This window comes from Meleagris gallopavo, chromosome 17, assembly GCF_905368555.1.
Source record: "Meleagris gallopavo chromosome 17, MGAL_WU_HG_1.1, whole genome shotgun sequence".
NCBI lineage: Eukaryota > Metazoa > Chordata > Aves > Galliformes > Phasianidae > Meleagris > Meleagris gallopavo.
Genome location: NC_139420.1, coordinates 9518319 through 9537469, shown reverse-complemented (window position 1 = coordinate 9537469; position 19151 = coordinate 9518319). Strand labels below are relative to the sequence as shown.

The following is a 19151-nucleotide window of genomic DNA, read 5'->3' as shown; positions in this document are numbered from 1 at the left end:
AGCTGGGTGGGGCGGGGCTGGGCTGCTGGTTCGCCTGAGGCCGCCATGATGGGGAGTGCGCGCCCAGCTCTGCAGGTGGGGGTGTCTGCAGAGAAGTGATAAGAAAAGGCCAGGCTTATTGGCATCTTGAACCTAGAATTCGATTCCCGGGGGTTTAATCCAGAGTTCTGCTTATGTTTGGGGTGTTGTCTTTGCTCTGTCACTTATGTTGGTGCTGACCTGGCTGTCGTTGAGAGCACAAGAGGTGTGCTGGTTTTTCTGTGGTTTCTTTGCTACAAGAACATTTATTTGTGTTGTTGTCTGGACTTCGTAACAGTGCTGTGTTTTGGTTTAGAATACCTCAGTTATTCAGGACTTCGTTGTTTTTCAGCCTCAGCATCTCAAAAATAAGTGACAAAAGACGATACATGTCCTCCAGAATAATTACTTCACCAAATTTTGTTTAGCAGAAGTCCAAACCACAATAATAACTTTGTTTAATTACAATATGGGTAACATTAGAAACATCAGCTTTACAGTTCACTGAGGGAAGTATCTCATTAACATGCACTGGTCCTTCAAGTGAGAGCTTTACCAGCTCTGAAGAACACAAACTTTCCATCAGCTGAGCTACGAAGACACTTGGGATGCACCTGCTGTAAGAATCTTTTGGTGGAACCAAAGCACTGCTTCAGATCACACCCGTGAAGATTGTGAGGGTGTTCAAGGAGTCCCAACCTGCTCCAGTCAGCTGCTTTGAGCAGGGCATTGGGCTTGTTGACCTCTGAGGTGGCTGTGTGCTGAGCTGTGAGTGGTCCTTACAGAATGACAGATGTTTGCTGATGATGCTGCATTCTCCTTAATACTGACTAAAAAGCTGCAGATTCTTTCCTCTGGGTTTATGCAGTAGGGTTTGATTAGGAGAAATAAGAATATTTTTAAGGTAATTGTCTCTAATCAATTCTAGAATTACTTATTTCTTCTGCATAGGATACTCTGGTATGGTTGTGCTGTTACATTTTTTGCTATTTCTGTGCAACTCATCTGAAAACAAGCCAACCCAGTATGGCTAAAATAGCATCTCTAGGGTGAAGGTAATGTTAGCATCGTCTAACAGAATACTTCTGATTGAAAATGCAACTATGCTTTTAGTTATAAACATTCCTTGATCTTAACCTTTAAAAAAGTCTTCTGGCCTTCAGAGCTCAGCCCTGTCACATCCTCCTCATCCTGAAATCCATTTGGATGTCCTCCATCTCTCCATGGACTTTGGACTTTGCAGTTCATACGTGTAAAACACCACACCCAGGCTGGAGTGTTACCAGACATAAGCACGTGCAGTTCTGCAGATCGATACTCAGAAACACTGATGGAGAAGGGTTTGCAGCAAGCCCAAGCCCAATCCAGGTCAAAGGCAACATCTCCTGTCTATCTTACATCACAATAAAGCATTTTGGCAGCCCATCAAATAACCCAACGCATCCCCCCCATGTGAGGATAACCAAGGGGAGCCCCTTGAATCTATCATACAAACCACCAACTCAAACCTCAAGCCAGCATCTCCTATTACCCTTGTTTTTAAGCTTATGAAACCCCATGTAGAATGCGTAAGGTAGGGTCATTTTGCCAAATAAAACAGACCGTATGTAACTGGGTGACTTGCCTTTAAAAAATATCAAAATATTTGAATATTTTGTGTTTTCACACTTGTCTCTTTTCCACTGAATTTTTTAAACACCGTGTAAGATAAAACATCACGCTTTATTTTGTGATCTTCTTGAAATACACACAGTTCAGCTGTCACTCAGAGACAGCTTCTTGACAGTTCAAAGATGTTATTACAGTCAGTTGTGGGGAAAAAAATGGTCTTAGACTGACAACTAGTATTTTCAAGATGTTTGAAATGAGAGAAAAATTAATTCCTTAGTCTCTAAGTTGGCAAAATCAATTTATCATCTTTCACATTGTGGCAAAAATTATGGGTATTTTAGCTCTGATTTATTGTATTGCAGTATATAAATAATTTAGTGAAAAGTAGCTATCAAAATCCAGATTCTGCATTGTGCTGTAATTGAATGATCAGCACATTCTCAATAAGTGCAAGTGAGTTTCCTACCTTTTACTCCTCCCTGTCAGGAACAACTAAACTGAGCACAGAAACTCAGCTGCTATTTGGAAAGATGAATGAGTTTTTCCACTTCATATTAGACAAAGTTAAAATACAAATCTTCAGAATACCCTTAATTTAATTACAAAAGGTAGTAATTGGCTAAAATTAATAAGCTAATTAAAAAATCAACTTATTATTTTCTTCCACGTGTTTAAGAAGTATCAGTCTCCTGGAGAAAAATAGCTATCTCTGACTGTGCTCAACCTGCCATTCCTTAGAAAAACTTGCACATTTTTCCTCCTTCTGTCCGTACTGATCAAAGATATTAAGTACAACTACTGAGCTTTTCCCACCTATTTTTTGCAGTTATAAAATGGCTTAAAATTTTGTTTACTTCTGCTATAGCGCACAGTGCTTTTGCATTTGGTGGTTTAACTGCTGTTCCTCTGTTATTCTCCAAACACAGTTCATTCATTACAGGTGAAATTAATCACAGTGTTCTAAGACGTCAAATCCTTAAGGGCATTTTTAGTTTTCACTCTGATTATTACCAGTGCAATGCAAAAAACAGAGTTTAAACTTTAAAAGATACCGAATAAAAAATACAAAGATGAATTGGTTGATTACCACTCATCCTTGAGTTCTTGTAGACAAGAATTGAGACTTAGGACCACAGAAGAATACAGCAGATAAACTTTTGCTGCCCAAGACTGCTTTAGTGGAGCAGCCTTTAGATCAGACGTTAGTCTCATAGGCAATGACACACAGACTGAATTCACTGCTGTGAGGGATATCCACCACCAATACTTGCAAGTTTTCTTCTCATTGTAGTTACTCACAGCTCACTGTCAATACAGGCAAGTAGCTTTCCTTTCCACAGTGAATTACGACTGGTACAGCTTATTACTTTAATTAATTATCTGGACGAAGGGATAGAGAATACATTTTTAATCAGTAGATAACAGAAAACAGAACAGATCTGCAAGTATTCTGGAAGGCAAAACTCAGAATTTAAAACCACCTTCAAAATGCAGGTAAACGTTATTAAATAAGTGGGCTACAGGTTCAGTAAGACCAACTGAAAGTGGTGGAGTTTTATAGAAATAATGAACTGCATAAATACAAGATTGGACGTAAATAGCAAAAGAGCAGATTTGTAGCCTGGATTCATAACTGACTGCAAAAGGTCTGCTACTGCAGCCAAGTCTCATGTGGGGATAGACACCAACGTGTTGTGTAGAACCTGCAAGATGATATTCTCCAGCAGATGATTTGATCCAGCAGTGGGCACTACAAGGCAACAGTGAATCTGAACGGAACAAAGATGAAGAGCAATAATATGGATTTAGAAAAACTCATCCACAAGAAAAGACCTGGAAAATCCAAGGATGGATCTCATCTTCAAGGATGAGAACATTGCAGGGATAACGTGGCTGCTGCAAACAAACTGTTCTCAATGCCTGTGGGAACAGGACAAACAGTAATGGACTCAAATAGCAGCAAGGAAGGTTTGGATAGCCACTGAAGTGAACTGTAACGCTCTGAAAGGTGTATATAATTAAATGGATGGCATTAAAGGGTTATGGAATCACAGCAATTGGTTCTAGCAGAGCGTTCCCATGTGGTTGCATTTTATGCTCTCAAATGTTGTGAGTAGTGGCATTTTTTCCCATCTCATCATTATGGCTGAGCCATCCAGAGTTATATCAAAGGAAGATCATCGCCCCCCTTTGAAACTGTAAACTGTAATGCTTTGGTTTCTGAAGAGCAACCTTCTTCTGTGTAGTTTCATCAAGTAGATAGAGCTCCCTTTTATATGTAGAATGCAAAACTAATTTTCTCTTAAAGGTTTTTATTCTGCAATGCAATTTTTTCCACTATTTCCATCAAATAGCACAAAAGGCATCAGTCAATTAAAAAAAAAGTGACCATTTGGCCAGGTGAAATAAAATCCTGCTTTCTTGGAGCAGTACAATTCATTGACAAAAAGACCTCTGCATGTTGGAAATGCCAAATATCTTTTGAAGCCTTTGAAGACAAAAATAGAGGAGTTTTCGCAAGTTGAATAAAAAGCTGTCTATAGTCCAAAATGCTCCAGAAATGAACAGGAGTAATTACAAATTTCATTAAATGTCAGTTCTAGGTTGGTTTTAGACCCTAGCTTACCTCAGTTTTGCAAAAGGATTTTATATAGATTACTGCACTACCCACTCTATAGGCTGTATGCCCTAAAAAAAATAAATGCATGTCCAGAAAGTAAATCACAGCATTCGTTTGTTGGCAAATGAATGCATAAAGAGAACAGTTTACACCAGAAGGATCAAAGTCAAAGCCTTTATTAAATGTTCCTTCTTTAAACAGACTGCATTTAATTCCCCCCTTGTATTTGTGATTTCTAAGGCTGTTTTAAATACTGTGTTTTACAGGGATTTTCAGTCTTCAGAACCGTCACAAGCAGCAAGTTAGCAGTACACAAAAACAATTCTGGCTTCACAGGGTCTCTGGAAAAAACAACAGTACTTCCAATACTGGAGTTTTGGCACAGACCCTGGAAAACAAGTAGATTTCACCAGAGTTTAAGCCTGATGTGCTCTAGCCACATCTCACAATTGGCCACAATTTATCAGTATAGATTAGTATATCTGTTTCTTGTGCATTAACTATTTCAAAAAGGGGACCAAATTTTCAAATTTCAGCTAAAGTGGGTCTAATTAAGGCTATTCTGGTATATTTGATACTAAAATACTCTCTGGGAGTCCTTTTCATGAAATCCCATCAGAATTAACATTTTCAAAAATGAAAACATTTAAAGTAGGTGTTTTGAGTTGAAATGCTGATGCAGCGGTTGGGTCAGTGTTGTTTTGTCTTCGGGAGCTCGATCATCACGTCAGTATAGTGTCATCTATCTGTTCATCAGAGTCAGCCTGGCCAGCCAGCTTCTTAAGAGATCTCCTGCAGCTTTCGTTGAGAAGCTCCAAGCTGGCAGCATCTAAAATCTTGGAAACAGACTGTGGAAGGAAGAAAACACCAAATTATCGATTCCTCACGATACGCCGTTCAAAATAAGAACAGTTTTAAGTGCCTTACGAGGTGTATTTATCTGCATCTTCAAATATACTCAAAGCTTTCATCTGGTTTTAGGATTTCAGACATGAGAACCAAACCAGCTAGGGGCTTAGAAGAGAGGTCTGGATGTGGATGTACAAAGGAGCATTCCATCCATCCTAAATATACTCTCCAGTACTGATAATGCTGCAATAGGATTATAAAAGCGACAAATAAACTACCAGTTCTAGCTAAGGCAACTGCAGCACAATATGGCTTCAGGCATTAAACACACAGAGAACGCGTTAAATACCTTGACTTCAATATCACCACACTGCATGGTTGTGCAGTATCACACAACTTGCATACTTCTTCAGAGCTTAGCATAAGAATACGAATGAAGGCTTAAATGCAAATAGGAATATCCCACTCCACCTATTTCATAAGAGATTGTCAGCACGTTCTGAGACTCCAGGCAAACACTTAAACCTAAGCGGAGCCATGTGATCTTCAATGTTTTCTTCTGTCTCATACCTCAAGCACTTGTTCACCCGCTCTCATCTTCAGCAGATTAACAATGGCTTGGTCGCTGTAAGCTCTGACACTGGTGTTCTTGTCTTTTGTGTTGTCCAGAAGTGCTTTGAGAATGGGCTTAATTGCCTGAGGATCCAGTGCAGGAAGATGGTTTTTATTTGCCCACCAGATCATTTTTTCTGCAACTAACTTTATGTCACTGGATGAGTTCTGGAGACACTGAAGAAGACAAAGATGGTTTAAAGTTAAGATATACCAAGGACAAGGTATTGAAAGCACAAGTTTACCTTTTTTTCCTAACTTAAGTATCTTTAACTACAACAGGTAGCCTTCAATTCACAGAGCGAAACATCATCAACAAGATTGATTAAACTTATGTATAACAGTAAGAGTGGATGAAACCTTGAAAACAAGACACTTTTTCCAAAGAAAACAAAAATAGTTGGTGACAGAGGTACAGACTACCAGGAAATGACAAGGACATCTAACTGCAGCAAAAGCTGACAGTACCTCTGGTAAAATACACCCAGTCAGCAGCAACAGCCAAGTCACTGGTTAGACTGTAAGCTACATTTCAACAGTGTATTTCATTTTAATATAAAAAAAATTAGGGATGCTTACTTTTGATTTAATCTCAAGGCAGCAGAACATGAAAACCAATACCCAAATGTCAACTGCATTATTAATATTGTGATAAAGGTATTGTGACAGTTGTGATACTCATTTTATACTTAAACAGAATGCTATGATACAAATAAATGCATTTCAGCAAAGAGTCTGCTTTGAAAAACAACAGACTCCATGTTGACTTGCATTTATGATAGATTTTCAAGTAAATTTAGAAGAAATTTAAAATGTGAAATGTAATACGTTTATATTTGCAATAACAATGACAGATAAATTAAAAGACAGCAGCTCACTCGCTCCACCATTACCCCTCAACTCTCTTCCCTTATCTTTTCTAAGACATTGAAAACACTCACGTTCAAAATTCAGATTCTTCCTGCCCTGGGGGATACTTTCATGGGGAAAAAAACACAGAACAATAGAGAAAGAAAGGAATTTTTAGGTAGATTTTCAAATAAACATCGTTTGAAAAGGAAGAGCACTAACATCAATATTCTTTGCATTCAGGCTCCAGGAGCTACTCCCATCCAAAAAAATAGAAGTCAGAAAGCACTGATGCAAAACCAGAGAAGGTAAGGAGTTGGTATTCAACAGCTTTCTAACAAAGCCCCTTTGATCTTTATCCGATTTTAAAAACAAACTGATATCTGCCCCCCTCCAAGCTTTTCTTCCCATCTCTGTCAGCTGCTTGTTACTGCAAAGGAAAACAATTATTCACACTGAATCAAAGTTTACCACAGAGCCAGTCAAATTTCCACATTACCACAGAGATGGAGGTATTGTGTTCACAGCTGCAAAGCAGGCTTGTAAAATTATTCTGTCTGCTTTAGAACAAAAAAGACTTGTATAGATTTCCAACTATCAAAGGATTTACAGCTTCCTAAAAATAAGGCAACTGAGGTTTCAGCCTTTGTGCTGGGTTACAATATATTAATTTTACAAAGAAAACCACCATAAATTAGCTGAAAGAAAGACTGTATTACACTGGTTAAGAACAGAGGGAGGTAACAAAAATTCTTACCTTAATAAAGAGGCTGGAAAGTTTTGGAGGCAGGCTCCCTCCTTCTTCCATGTGGTATTTCATAAGAAAGCCCATCCCTCTGATGCCACTAACTGCAATGGGTATCTTCAATGTAAAAACAAAAATTTGATATGATTGATGTTATTACAATTAGAGTTCAACAGTCTTTATAGCTAGCCCCACAGTCACATGGACTGGTGAGCTTTTGCAAAAGGCTGAACATATCTGTCAAAGAACTGCAGCATGCAATGCATGAAAACAATGTAATGTTACTGGACAAAGAGGATGAAAAATCATGACTGTGAGCCACACGGAATGACATGACAGGCCCCACATAGCCCACAAGTTCCCTACGCTGTGTTATTCATTCTACTCTGTTTTTAAAGTCTTCCTTCTAAATTGAAGTATTTGTTCATCTTGTAAACCTGGTCTGTGAATGAGAACTTTAATAGGGCAACAGAAGTGGAATTTATTCCCAGTGAAAGTTACTCTACCATTAAGGATTAAATAATCTTCATCTTGACAGAGATCAGCAGTAAAAAATCAGAATCACAATCACGCAGTTTCACTATAAAACTGCACCTAGTCAAGGAAGAACACTCCGAATACATTTTTATTCTGATTTTATTTTATTTTTTATTTAAAATCTTTGTAACATTGTGAGAACCTGTGAGCCTTTTATAACTACTCCCACAAGCACTTGAATAGAACTTGCCCTTTCTCAGGCAGCACTTACCCTGTCAGCAGTGGCATTGCTGAGGATCATCTCCAGAACACTGTTATAGTACTTAGGGGAACACAGCCTATAAGGAGCAACATTTACAGCCACTGAGAGGGCCAGGCTTCGTCCATGTCTCACCATCCAGTCAATTCCAGAGATGTCTGCTAAAATGGCAAAAAGAACTACCTCTAAGAAAGGCTGCTGTATCCAGCTGAGAAAGCATTTGTCAGTTTGTCAACTTGCTTTTACAAAAGCAGGAATTCTCTCTGGGCAGATATTGAAACCCAACACAATGACTTTATACCACTGAAGTGGGTTTTTCTGATGATACATTAATCACACCCGCATCACTTAGTGATGAAGAAACTTGCTATTACAATCACATAAGCTTTGACACCAATTAAATTGTAAAAGTAACCTGTAATTTGAAACCAGCTAGCAGATTCCCTTTTTAATTCCATGCCATCCATAACACCCCAACCACTACAAGTTCCTACAAAATTCATGCTTCTGACTAATTCATGTTACTGACTAACAGGCAAATCAGTTAATTCTCCAAAAGCATTTGAAGCCATTGGATGTGGTCTGCAATAGTCATAAGCCAATCTGCGATCACAGTGTCATCAAATAAAGTGGAACAGCCTTCCCCCATGCTGCCTGAATACACTGTCACCTCCCATTCACTGTGCAACACCACTAAGGAACTGTTCAGCCATGCTGGTACTTGCATCAACTCACACGAACACAAATCCACAAAAAATATGGGAAACCCAAGTTTTAATTGTCACCTTGTGCTCGATGATGTACCAGAGTGTAACAGCAGGGATGAGCAAAGAGAAGTACAAGGAAATCTAGAGATTTGTTTAAAATAAAGAGAGGGAACCTGAATAGTCATAGTTTTCACAAACCACTGGCTAAGAACGTATCTTCCCCTGCTTTTCAGACTTAGTTCTAGTCACAGTAGCTTCACCTACCCAGTAAGTGCTGGTGGAGAACAGTATTGAGCTCTTCTTCTGACAGAAATGCACACAGTTCTGCTAAGCAGCCAGCTGAAGCCATGCGGGTGGCATCCTGAGGAAAGGAAGGAAAGAGCAACACTGAGTGAACTCAATCCACATCAGAGACAAGCAGTAAGAGAAGCAAGGGACAAAACTATGAAATAAAAAGAGCAGAGGGAAAAAAAAGTATTAGCAGGAGGCAAAGAGTTTCTGCTAACTGTAGATTTCTGTCATTTTGTAAGGGTTGTTGTACGTGACTGAAGTCTCACATCCAGTCAAAAAAAGCCAGCAGAGATTGTAAAATTACAGGTCTCATATAAACTGTGACTTGTTAAATAGAAAAGTTATAAAGACCAAAGTGAGTATTTTAAAAGATATGTTACATTTTCACTCACAGTCTAGAAAACAAATATTACTTCTAGCCATCTCTGCATTAAGCTTATTGCTGTGATAAGATTTTAATTTTAAACTTCCATACTCCTGTTTGTTTGGTGTGGTTCTGCAACTAGAAATATCTGCACTTCTCTATCCTAAAACTTAAAATCCAATAGGAATTTTTCAATTGCTTTATTTCTGTCGTGCCAACAGTTGTATGTCTGTGTTGCACATCCTGAAACAAAGACATCACCTGATTATTTAATCTCACAGATGAGACTGTTGCTGCCACATACAGAAGATCACACATTCAACTTAGGAGAGTTTCGAGTTCACTGATACAAAAAAAAATTTCCTCACACCTAATGATAAACCCTACCTGAGAGCCTGCAAACACACGGATGTGCTTATAGAGCAGGTACTGTGGGTTCTCTCTGAGATAAAAAAGCATATCCTGACTTCAGAGCTGTCTCACGCATGTTGGAGAGGAACTGCAAATCCACCTGTGTGGTTGCTAAGGAAACGTTAAACTCACAGGCTTTCAGAGTTAGAAGTAATTGGCTGGGGATCTCTAGTTCAGTTAACACCACAGGGCTCCAGTGAAATCAGTTTAGCAGACCACATTCAGTTTACTGAGTGATGTCCAACTGCAGCGTTTCTTTATAACAGTTTCTTTCCACTCCAACAGTAATAATTTGCCCTGGAAGATTATGCTAGAAAATAATTTTCTTAGTTCTGATTTTAAATTTAGAAATCAGACTATCTACAGCAGGGATCCTTTACAGCTGTCTGAAGCAATACCTCATCATGTCCCAGCATCCCAAGAAGCACCGTGCTGATGTTCTTCCTAATTGTGGCATCTACTTTTGCACCAGCTCCTCGTGTTACAAACCGCAGTGCTTGCAGCATCGTGTCCCTAGAAGTGATCACAACATACAGTCAGAGATTGCCTCTTGCATCACCCCCAAAGAAGAAAATGAGGTCTGGACACCTGCAAGAATTTCTTACACAGCTATTAGATTGATATGCCTTACAATTTAGGAAATCCATACTCTCTCCACTGATGAAACTCCATGTTAGAGTTCATTCCACGTTTGCATACTTGTGTCTCTCTCTTACAAAGTAAGTATCTTCTGACTATTCAAAGATTAAAATAAAACAAAAAAACCCCCAATAAATTAATTTCTCAGGAATCTGTATGTATAGGGTACAAAACAGCTGCATTACTTCAGGTTGAAGTGAAAATTGATACAGTCTTGTACCTGAAAGTGGGTTGCAGTGGGTTTAGTGACTGAAGAAGAAAGAAGAATTGGGCATATGCCAAGCAACAGCTCTCCTGATAAGATGTATCAGAGCGCAGCTTTTAACCCACTATGTCCCTATCATCCACATTATTCGTTTTACAACCCTTCATTAACAGTAAATAAATCTTACTGTTCAAATCAAGGGGGAGGAAAGAAAATTATCCCAAATTGCTGTATAGCATATGAATCCTAGCCTCTTATTCTTAATAAGCAGCAAGGCCTGAGATTCCACCTACTGCTTACCTGATGGCAGAGTCATCACTGGAACGAATTCCATTCAGTAGCTCAGTAAAAAGAGGATCCACTTTCACATGGATAACAATAAGTTTACCAAGAGCATCAGCAGCTTTAAGGCGAACAGCACGGTTTGAATCTTGCAGAGCTTTGGTGAAGGTTGTTTGCAGTTGAGGCAAAAATGGTTTCAGGGCAATCTCAACCTTTAACAAAGATAAAAGAAGGAAAAGTGATGGAGTTGAGAATGGCTAGAAATCAAAGCCTGTAAACAGCCTGACTTCTACAACAGTAACAGTAAAATAGCCTTTACTCAGATCTAACACTACTAAAACAGGAAAAACACAAAATGTTTGTATTTTTACAACAAAACATTTATCTTTTTCCAATCTAATTCTGTTTTCTGCAGATGGAAACACAAGAAAGATTCTACATCATCATGGATGTTCCTTTCTATACAAATCTATAAATAAAAGCCCAGCTCAGTTCAAATGTGTAAGATGATCATCTTTGTACTTAACATTTCACAATAAGCATGGATACAGAAAAGAAATTAACTACCTGGTAGTTGTTAATCATGTGAAAGTGAGATGAGCATTTAGCAGTATTTCTAAGAGGTCCAGTGACTCAGTTGTTGGGAGAATACAATCCAATTTCATTGCCATTCTAGATATTAAATCTACACTAGCTGATATCCTAGCTATATTAAAATGAACAACAGATTTTCTGAAGGCTACTGTAGAAAATGCTCACAAACTACCATCAATTACTTTGAATCTTACCTTGGCTAAAAGAAGGCTTAATGTTTCAAGCAGAGCCACTTTGACATTCCAGCTGAACCGATCTCCCAAGATACGAATAAGTGGTCCAGTAATGCTCACTACAGATGGCTTAAGAGCTTCTGCAGAAGTCAGCTTAATAACCAGCCCCAGGGCCTTTGCTGCTTCCTCCTTTTGCTCTGGATTACCAGTTAGAACACCTTCACGCAGCACCAGAAGTATAGAAGTCACTCCCTGTCATAACAATTAGATAAGAAAGCTTAGAAGCTAAAATGCAAAAAAATATATATCTTATTTTTGCTCCTGTTATATACCAGCTGAACAGACTTAAACAGTTTCTCTCAATTTCCTGTTGACCTTCAGCTGCTTGCTTCCACATTTACAAAACTTCTTTTATTCAATTTGATTTAATGCATCTATGCCTTAGAAAGCCAGTTGCTACGAGGAAAGTGCTGGTGGATGAAGGAATTTTTAAACCATAGAAATTTGGCACAGAAGTCCAGCATTACTCCTCCACAAAAGCAGCAAGTAGGACTTCCAGGCATAATAGAATTGTCAAAGATCTTGTCACAAAAGGAGTTGTCTGCAGGGTAATTCAAAAGCACCAGTAAAACCTACAAAAGGTCTCTTTAACATAGGGGCTTAAAATGCTACAATATAGTAGCATTATAGTATCAATCAGCTTCCCCCACAAATGAGATAGGATGGTTGTGATCGAGTCCACTTTTGCATCAGATGCTCATTTTGATCCTTTACCTTCTTAGGAATACAAAACCCTGGCACATGCTCGCCTTTGGCCTCGTTCCCAACAACCCGGATGTCCTTGTGTAGGTCCTCAATGAGAGCAAGCTGGTTCCCAGCATCTAATTTCTGTAAGAGAGGGAGGCAAGACAAAGATGAAGTAATATCACAACTGACAGTTCCTTCTGAATTCTCAGGTGCACCATGAAAGACACTTGTTTCCCACCCCTTCCAAAGACTTAACTGTTCACTGACAACGCTGATGCCAAGCTCACCTTACATCTCAAATCCTTGCAGCATTTGCCAATATAAATGTAGTTTAAACAGGAGATTCAATTTAGACAGTATTTTACCAGTTATCTCCACTTTCTCCTTGCCAACCATTACCACTATAAACTTTTGAAGCTGCCTCTTACCTTGGTGATGGAATTAAGTGCATCCCAACTTTCATTCAAAACTACAGGATTGGTATCATTAAATAAACGTATCAAGCCTGAAACCAAGTTCTTGAGATGACCAGTATAGTCTGCTTTTGTCTTGGAGCAGTAGATATTCAGAATGATAGCTGCTGCTTGTCTCATTCCCAGGTCAGGGCTGCGGGTAGCTTCTAGTAAATCTTCAGTTATAATTCTTTGTCCAACATCATCTTCCACAGAAAGGATTACAGACTGGCAATTTGCCATTTCCTAAAGAGTCCAAATTAATTTTATATTAATTCTCAAACAGAATAAAATCAGAGTTAGCCCTAGGTTTCCCCATGTCATCTAGAACATCATCTCTAAGAGAAAAGATACAACATACACAACATACACCACTTGTTCATCTTTTCTTTTGGAATAGCTGGTTGTATTGCCATCAAAGGCTTAATTCAGAACCAATTTCCTACTGCTGCCTCCACCCTTATGCTTACTTAGTAACAAATGTCAGGGGAAAAAAAGCCCCCAAGTGTTATGAATGGGTCACCAGTCCAGGAGGAGAGATAAGTACATAATCAACTCTCAACATTCAACAGATGACCTGAACAGTTGCACAGGTAGCTTTACAGCTACAGAAGGGCTGAATTCCAAAAATGAGAGTAGCTCAGTCTGCCCAGTCTTACTCACCCTCAGAGACCACAGGTCTTACCAGGTAAGGTTTTTTTTTAATTTAGGTAGTTCAAGTCTTTGTGTCATAATACTAATTGCAAGTACAGCTGTAGGTATATTAGAAGCAAACTCATGGCTAGAAGCTGAGCAGATGGGCATCTCAGCAGACAGGACTCTATCCACAGCACTCTCAATTCAGCAGCCTGTGTACATCTATATGCAATCACAGCTCCAGGATGTTCTCTGGAGTCCAAACAACAGATGTTTCTGAAAGTATTTCAGAAGGAGCACTGCATGCAAAATAGGAGATTTTCTCCTTTCAGCCCTTTAATCTCTCAGTCTTATTTCCCACTAATGCATACAAACTTAACCAGACAGTTAACTGACAGTTTCCAAAGAATAAGTAAACTGAGAATTGTTATCTTGTTTAGGCCAAAGAGACTTCTTTAAGGATTCAAATGGATTTGGAAAGCATGTTTTTCAACTCTCAACATGCCACCAGGCAAGGAGACTCTGCCTGAAGAAGTTAGTGGACAACACGCAGCCTGGATATCTCGGGAATACAGACTCAGTGCTGAGAGGTAAACCCAAACTATCTTCAGGCAGCCTGTCAGCAGAGAGCTGAGCCATGCTACTTGCCAGTTGCTCTTCACTAGTCCCCAGCTTCTCCTTCAGTGCAGACATCATAGCAGGCAGGATGACACTCAAGTGCCTTGTCAGAGCGTCCCCTGCTACTGATGAGAGGAAAGCCAGCACACGGGTGTTCACAGGGGGAGTAGTCAGCTAAAAAGCAAAACCAAACAAAAATAAAAATGAGACAAGCAGAAAATTTCTTCAAGAGGAATCTCAGGTCATTTATAACATGAAAATTTTTAAGTATGAGTGCACCAAAGTGACACAGTTTTGAGCACAGAAATTTTGGCAGACTGTTCCAAAGAAAACTGGCAGCAAACACAGGAAAAAGCACAGCTTTTAAAAATAAGTTTAAAATTTGTTTCCAGTTGTACCTTTGGCACCAAATAAGGCAGTACCACACGGCTCTTGACAGCCATAACTTGCTTAAGGCCATCCACAGCAAAGTCAGATGTCTCCTCATTATCCTACAGAGAGAGAGAAAATGAAAATATAGGACATGATTTGTGACACATTCAGCTAATTCCCTCTTTCAGGTGACAATTCACCACATGATCACGCAACTAATGCTCACACAGGTACTTGTACAAAAAAAATCACTCTCACACTACATAGCTGAACCTAAGCCAAGAAAAAGATGTGACATATCAGGCATGGTGGCCAATGTATGGAGGTGACATTTGCAATTCCCTAGCAGAGCTAGATGTAGCAATTCTTAAACCTATGCTTTAATCACAAAACTTTCCCTACTGATGACTAGCATGACTCCACAGAGGAGACAAAATAGAGATGGGCATTCTCTAGAAGGTCTGCCACTGCAAGTTTCCTTCTCTTTTAAGCTAGTTATTCAAAGCCTGTCCATAACATTAGTAATTAAGTTGTTGGTTCGTGTTGAGCAATGCTTACCAGCTGCTTCAACAAAAATGGAAGGATATCTTCAAGAGCCTGATGCCCAATTGTTGAGTGCAACTGTTCAAATGTTTTAGCTGCAGCCTCTCTCACTTCTTCCAGAGGGTCACATAGTGCTTTTCTCACTGTAGGCACCAGGGACTCAGAGAAAACCAGTACCTAAAGAAGTAGAGATAAAATTATAGGTTATGTAAAGCACAGTGGACAGATGCATCTCAGTAAAATAGCTAAAAAACTGAATTTGGACAACAGAAACTAAACTGCTATTTGTTTGTAATACATTGGAAGAAAAGAAGGACTAAAGACTTGCACTGTTCTAAGACTACTTTGTAGATGCCTCCTATAGCTCATAAATGTCAGAACTGTGCAATGTTTTAAATGTACCAGTAGATGCAAATACACACATTTGCCTCAGCAGCAGCTCACATTAGATATGAGCCTTTAATTTGGTCCATAGAATAATTCCAACACTGTTACTGTATTTTTGCATCCCAGCTGCAAGACTGTAACATAAATATCTAGGAAATGGCAGATTTCACCTTCCTTATTTAACTCACCGCATCCCTGCTGGTAGATTTCATTATCTCACTCAGCCCAATGCAGACTCCTTGCCTTTCATCATTCTTGTCTGACCTTAGTCCATCCTCCAGAATGGGAATGATTTCAGGAAGGATCTTCTCTCCTAACTTTCGGACAAGGTCTCCTAATGTCCGTGCTGCAACCTGTTAATTAAACTCATTTAATTACGTTTTCTAAACGAGTTGAATAGTTAAGATGTTGAATTTTGAGCAAATGCTATTTTTTGACTGTAAACTACTTTTCCAAGTACAGACAAAAATGTAGCAATGGAAACACTATTAAAATAAGTAACCATGGAAAAATTGTTTTACTTCCACCACCATTGCCTTTCAGCAAAGAATTCAGACATGCTCTGACCAGTTAAATTCATTACAGCTTCAGAACAATTCAAAGAAAAGAATTATCCTGTGTTAATCACTTTACAGGGTTGCCTGCAGAAACAGGAAAGCATTACTCGATTTCTCACCGTTCGCTTATCTGCACAAGTGCTGGCCAAGAATTTCAGCAGAAGCCCAAAGAGTGTTGGCAAAATTTCACGCAGCGTGCGAGGAGTGTTTGAAACTACAATCTTCCAAACGTGTAAAGAAGCTTGACGCACTACCAGCTGGGTGTCAGAGCGACCCATGTACAGCCCTGCCAGCACCCTGTTCCTCCTCTCCACACCAAGAGCATTAATAATAGCCTGAAAAGAAACATACAAAATTGTACTAACCACTCCTGACATTTATAAAAAGCAACAAAATGCATGTTTATTCATTAAATCTTTCCAGCAAGCTTTTCAAGCTGATTAAAAAACCAGACACAACAGAGAAGAGCAGCTTTACCTTGTTTGACTGGGCTGTTCCGAAGTTGTCATCCTCTGAGGCAGTTTCTGTCGTCATTTTTCCAGTGACTCCTGAGATATGGAATAAAAGATCTCCAAGGAGCTGAACTGAGCTAAACCTGACAACGAGAAGCATGTCAAGTGTTACAACAGGGTAATCAGACAGTATGTGTCCAAATACAGCAACACGTCAAATACAGATATGGGCAAAATACAAGGGAAAGAGCTATGTCAGCACTGAAATGCTGCGTGGGCTGATAGGTCAGATCATTCTGCCTACATGACAGTGAAGAAGCATGCTAAAGAGAAGGGGGAGGAATTAATTCCAAACCAAAAGGGCATGAGAGAGTATCACAGTAATGTATGGAGGAAGAGTGTGGACTCTAAAAAAGAACAAGATACTCACAGTATCTCTCTCAACCTAAAAGACATTCACCTGGGGTAAGGTCACCCATCAGCACTCAGCTGACACATGCCTTTAGTGCAGCTAATTTCTGAGCAACTGCTGTTAGCTGTGAGTGCTCCACCACACATCTCCATACACAGGAGAACAATTACTTACTCAGCATTTTGAAAAATGAGACACAATAGGTTAGGACTAAACATTGCCACGTCAACTGCCTCGGAAGTGCTTTTCAGAGCCACTATAAGAATTAAGAACCTAGTAAGAATGCACTGCAGATATCAAGAAACGTGATTCACAGCTAGCAGGGCTTCTCAGTGCTATAAAGGCATCACATTCAATCCACAAGCAGAAAGAGACATTTGCTTTTGTTTCAATGATATCTCCATTTTTTTGAGACCAGCAAGTCTGAATCACACCTTTTCTCTAACCGTGGGAATGTCTGTGGATAAGATGGTTATCCCCTACCTTATCCTCCACAAGTCATCAAACAGGCCATCCTCAAGCTGTGGCAGAAGCAGTGCAATGGCTGTCTCTGCATACATACTGATGATCCTCTGGCCAGCACGCAGGGCAGTGTCCCGCACAAACTCATTCTCATCTGCCAGTGCCTGACCAGAGAGAGAAGTGTCTGTGAAAACTGTTTCCTTTTTTTCAGCACAATATACTGACAAGGAAAATAAAATGCTTTTTCTGAGCAACAAAAAGTAGATGAACTGTTGAGCTGCAGATGGACAAAGGTGATTTCAAGAAATTACACCTAACCACAAACAAAAGACAGCAAGCAAATAATCTGCAAAAGCGACTCATTCATAATTTCAATTAATACATGTTTGTGGCTATTTTTAGTCCAGCAATGCTGGAAAAGTATTTGCATGTCATAGAATTAATGGAAATGTTGCTTAAAATACTCTGGAGTCTTTTTTTTATCCTCTAATAAATAGAACCCTTCAGGTTTCTGCTACATACCTTAAGGATACAAGGGATGATGGGACCAACATATGGAATGAACTTGTCTCCAAAAGTAATTGGCAGGTAGTTGAACATCATAATATAACCATCTCGTACATGTGGAGCAATGTCCACCTTACTGGCAGTAGCTACAATCTCTGGCATAAGTTTCTCCAGCTTCTCCACCCCTAGACCAGCCATAACTTCAGCCAGACCTGGAGAAAAAGAAGTAACAGAGCTGATAAACTCAAGAAACATCAAGCTGATTTAACAGGGGAAAGTCTGAACTCAGTATTCAGACACAGTCATCCTCACCTTGAGCTGCACCAGATCGGTCCACTGAACTTTGCTCATATGTCAGTGTCTCCATCAGCCATGGCAACAAATCCTCAAAGCATGATTCTCCCATGCCCTTCACCATGGCTCCCAGTGCCTTGGCAGATACTGTACGCACCTAAGAGACAAGAGAAACAAGAGATTGGCCAAATACCCTATCAAAGTTACTGAGATATGTCAGCCTGATTACATTTCTACCGAAGATGAGGACAAAGCCCAACATTATGGACTGAAAGACTAACTGTATTTGTATGAAAAGACTTACTTCAGGCACAGGATCCAGCAGGGATGCCTTCAGTCCAGGAGTCACACTGGGTAGGTAAGGAGCCAGATCCTGAAACAAACAGCCCAAAGAATACAAACTAGATTCAAAACGAGAAAGAAACCTAAATCATCTTTATGTAAAGGGCATTTCAGCCCCTTATTATTAGGGATCATTCTTAACATTCTTGGAGTTTTAATCAGTTCCTTTTAAAATCCTGCAAATGATTGCACATTTAATTGTTCTTTAAGTACAAGAAACAACACGAAGTCCAAACCATTCCAAACCTTTTTGATGCTTGCTCACAACCCAGCACTTTGCACCTAAGGAAAATCCAACACTCTTGACATTTACACAGGGTTTAGATACAGAGATTATCAGCACAAAAATTAAACACTGTTCTTCAGCCTACAGTGAAGTTCTATTTAAACAAACTCAGGATCCACTTGTAAGCAACTGATCTTTGTTTCACCCGTAGTGGTTTTGCTTGTTTATTTGTTATTTTGTTTACAGTAAAAATCAAAAGACTTTTTTGCAGGGATAAATCTGGTAATACTTACATGAGCAGAGTACAAAGCTAACAGTGTCAAGCACCTCAGAATTTTCACTGTACTTATAGCCACTTTCCATTCATTTACATTTATTTAATTAAAGAAGCTGCTTGGATTCTAGTACTGTCTGCCTTAAATGCTTTCCTGTTATCTT

The 19151-nt window shown here is 39.3% G+C and overlaps 1 protein-coding gene and 1 long non-coding RNA gene across 5 annotated transcripts in view; one reads left to right on the top strand and one right to left on the bottom strand.

Moving 5' to 3' along the window:
- Position 1: 1 nt before the first annotated feature.
- Positions 2-19117, top strand: LOC109370370 (uncharacterized). Of its 3 annotated transcripts, XR_014887059.1 has the most exons (5): positions 5788-5934; positions 6803-6867; positions 11355-11440; positions 13982-14131; positions 16097-19117. It is a non-coding gene; the product is annotated as an uncharacterized LOC109370370 (long non-coding RNA). The 3 variants fall into 3 exon arrangements; XR_014887060.1 differs by lacking the exons at positions 5788-5934; positions 11355-11440 and adding an exon at positions 2-75; XR_014887058.1 differs by lacking the exon at positions 11355-11440.
- The window catches only part of GCN1 (GCN1 activator of EIF2AK4), a 40813-nt gene continuing 26071 nt past the window's right edge, over positions 4410-19151 (bottom strand). The window contains exons 39-58 of one of the 2 annotated variants that reach the window (XM_010720467.4): positions 18450-18518; positions 18164-18302; positions 17867-18063; positions 17366-17508; positions 16496-16613; positions 16138-16353; positions 15650-15814; positions 15090-15251; positions 14558-14650; positions 14190-14333; positions 12882-13151; positions 12481-12594; positions 11728-11958; positions 10958-11151; positions 10212-10326; positions 9012-9108; positions 8053-8201; positions 7317-7421; positions 5669-5887; positions 4410-5097 (exon numbers count right to left, since the gene is read on the bottom strand). In XM_010720467.4, coding sequence (XP_010718769.2) covers positions 4972-5097; positions 5669-5887; positions 7317-7421; positions 8053-8201; positions 9012-9108; positions 10212-10326; positions 10958-11151; positions 11728-11958; positions 12481-12594; positions 12882-13151; positions 14190-14333; positions 14558-14650; positions 15090-15251; positions 15650-15814; positions 16138-16353; positions 16496-16613; positions 17366-17508; positions 17867-18063; positions 18164-18302; positions 18450-18518 — 3066 coding nt within the window. In that variant the 3' untranslated portion in view covers positions 4410-4971. The remainder of the gene's footprint in view (positions 5098-5668; positions 5888-7316; positions 7422-8052; positions 8202-9011; positions 9109-10211; positions 10327-10957; positions 11152-11727; positions 11959-12480; positions 12595-12881; positions 13152-14189; positions 14334-14557; positions 14651-15089; positions 15252-15649; positions 15815-16137; positions 16354-16495; positions 16614-17365; positions 17509-17866; positions 18064-18163; positions 18303-18449; positions 18519-19151) is intronic. The other variant, XM_085238677.1, reaches the window with a different exon arrangement.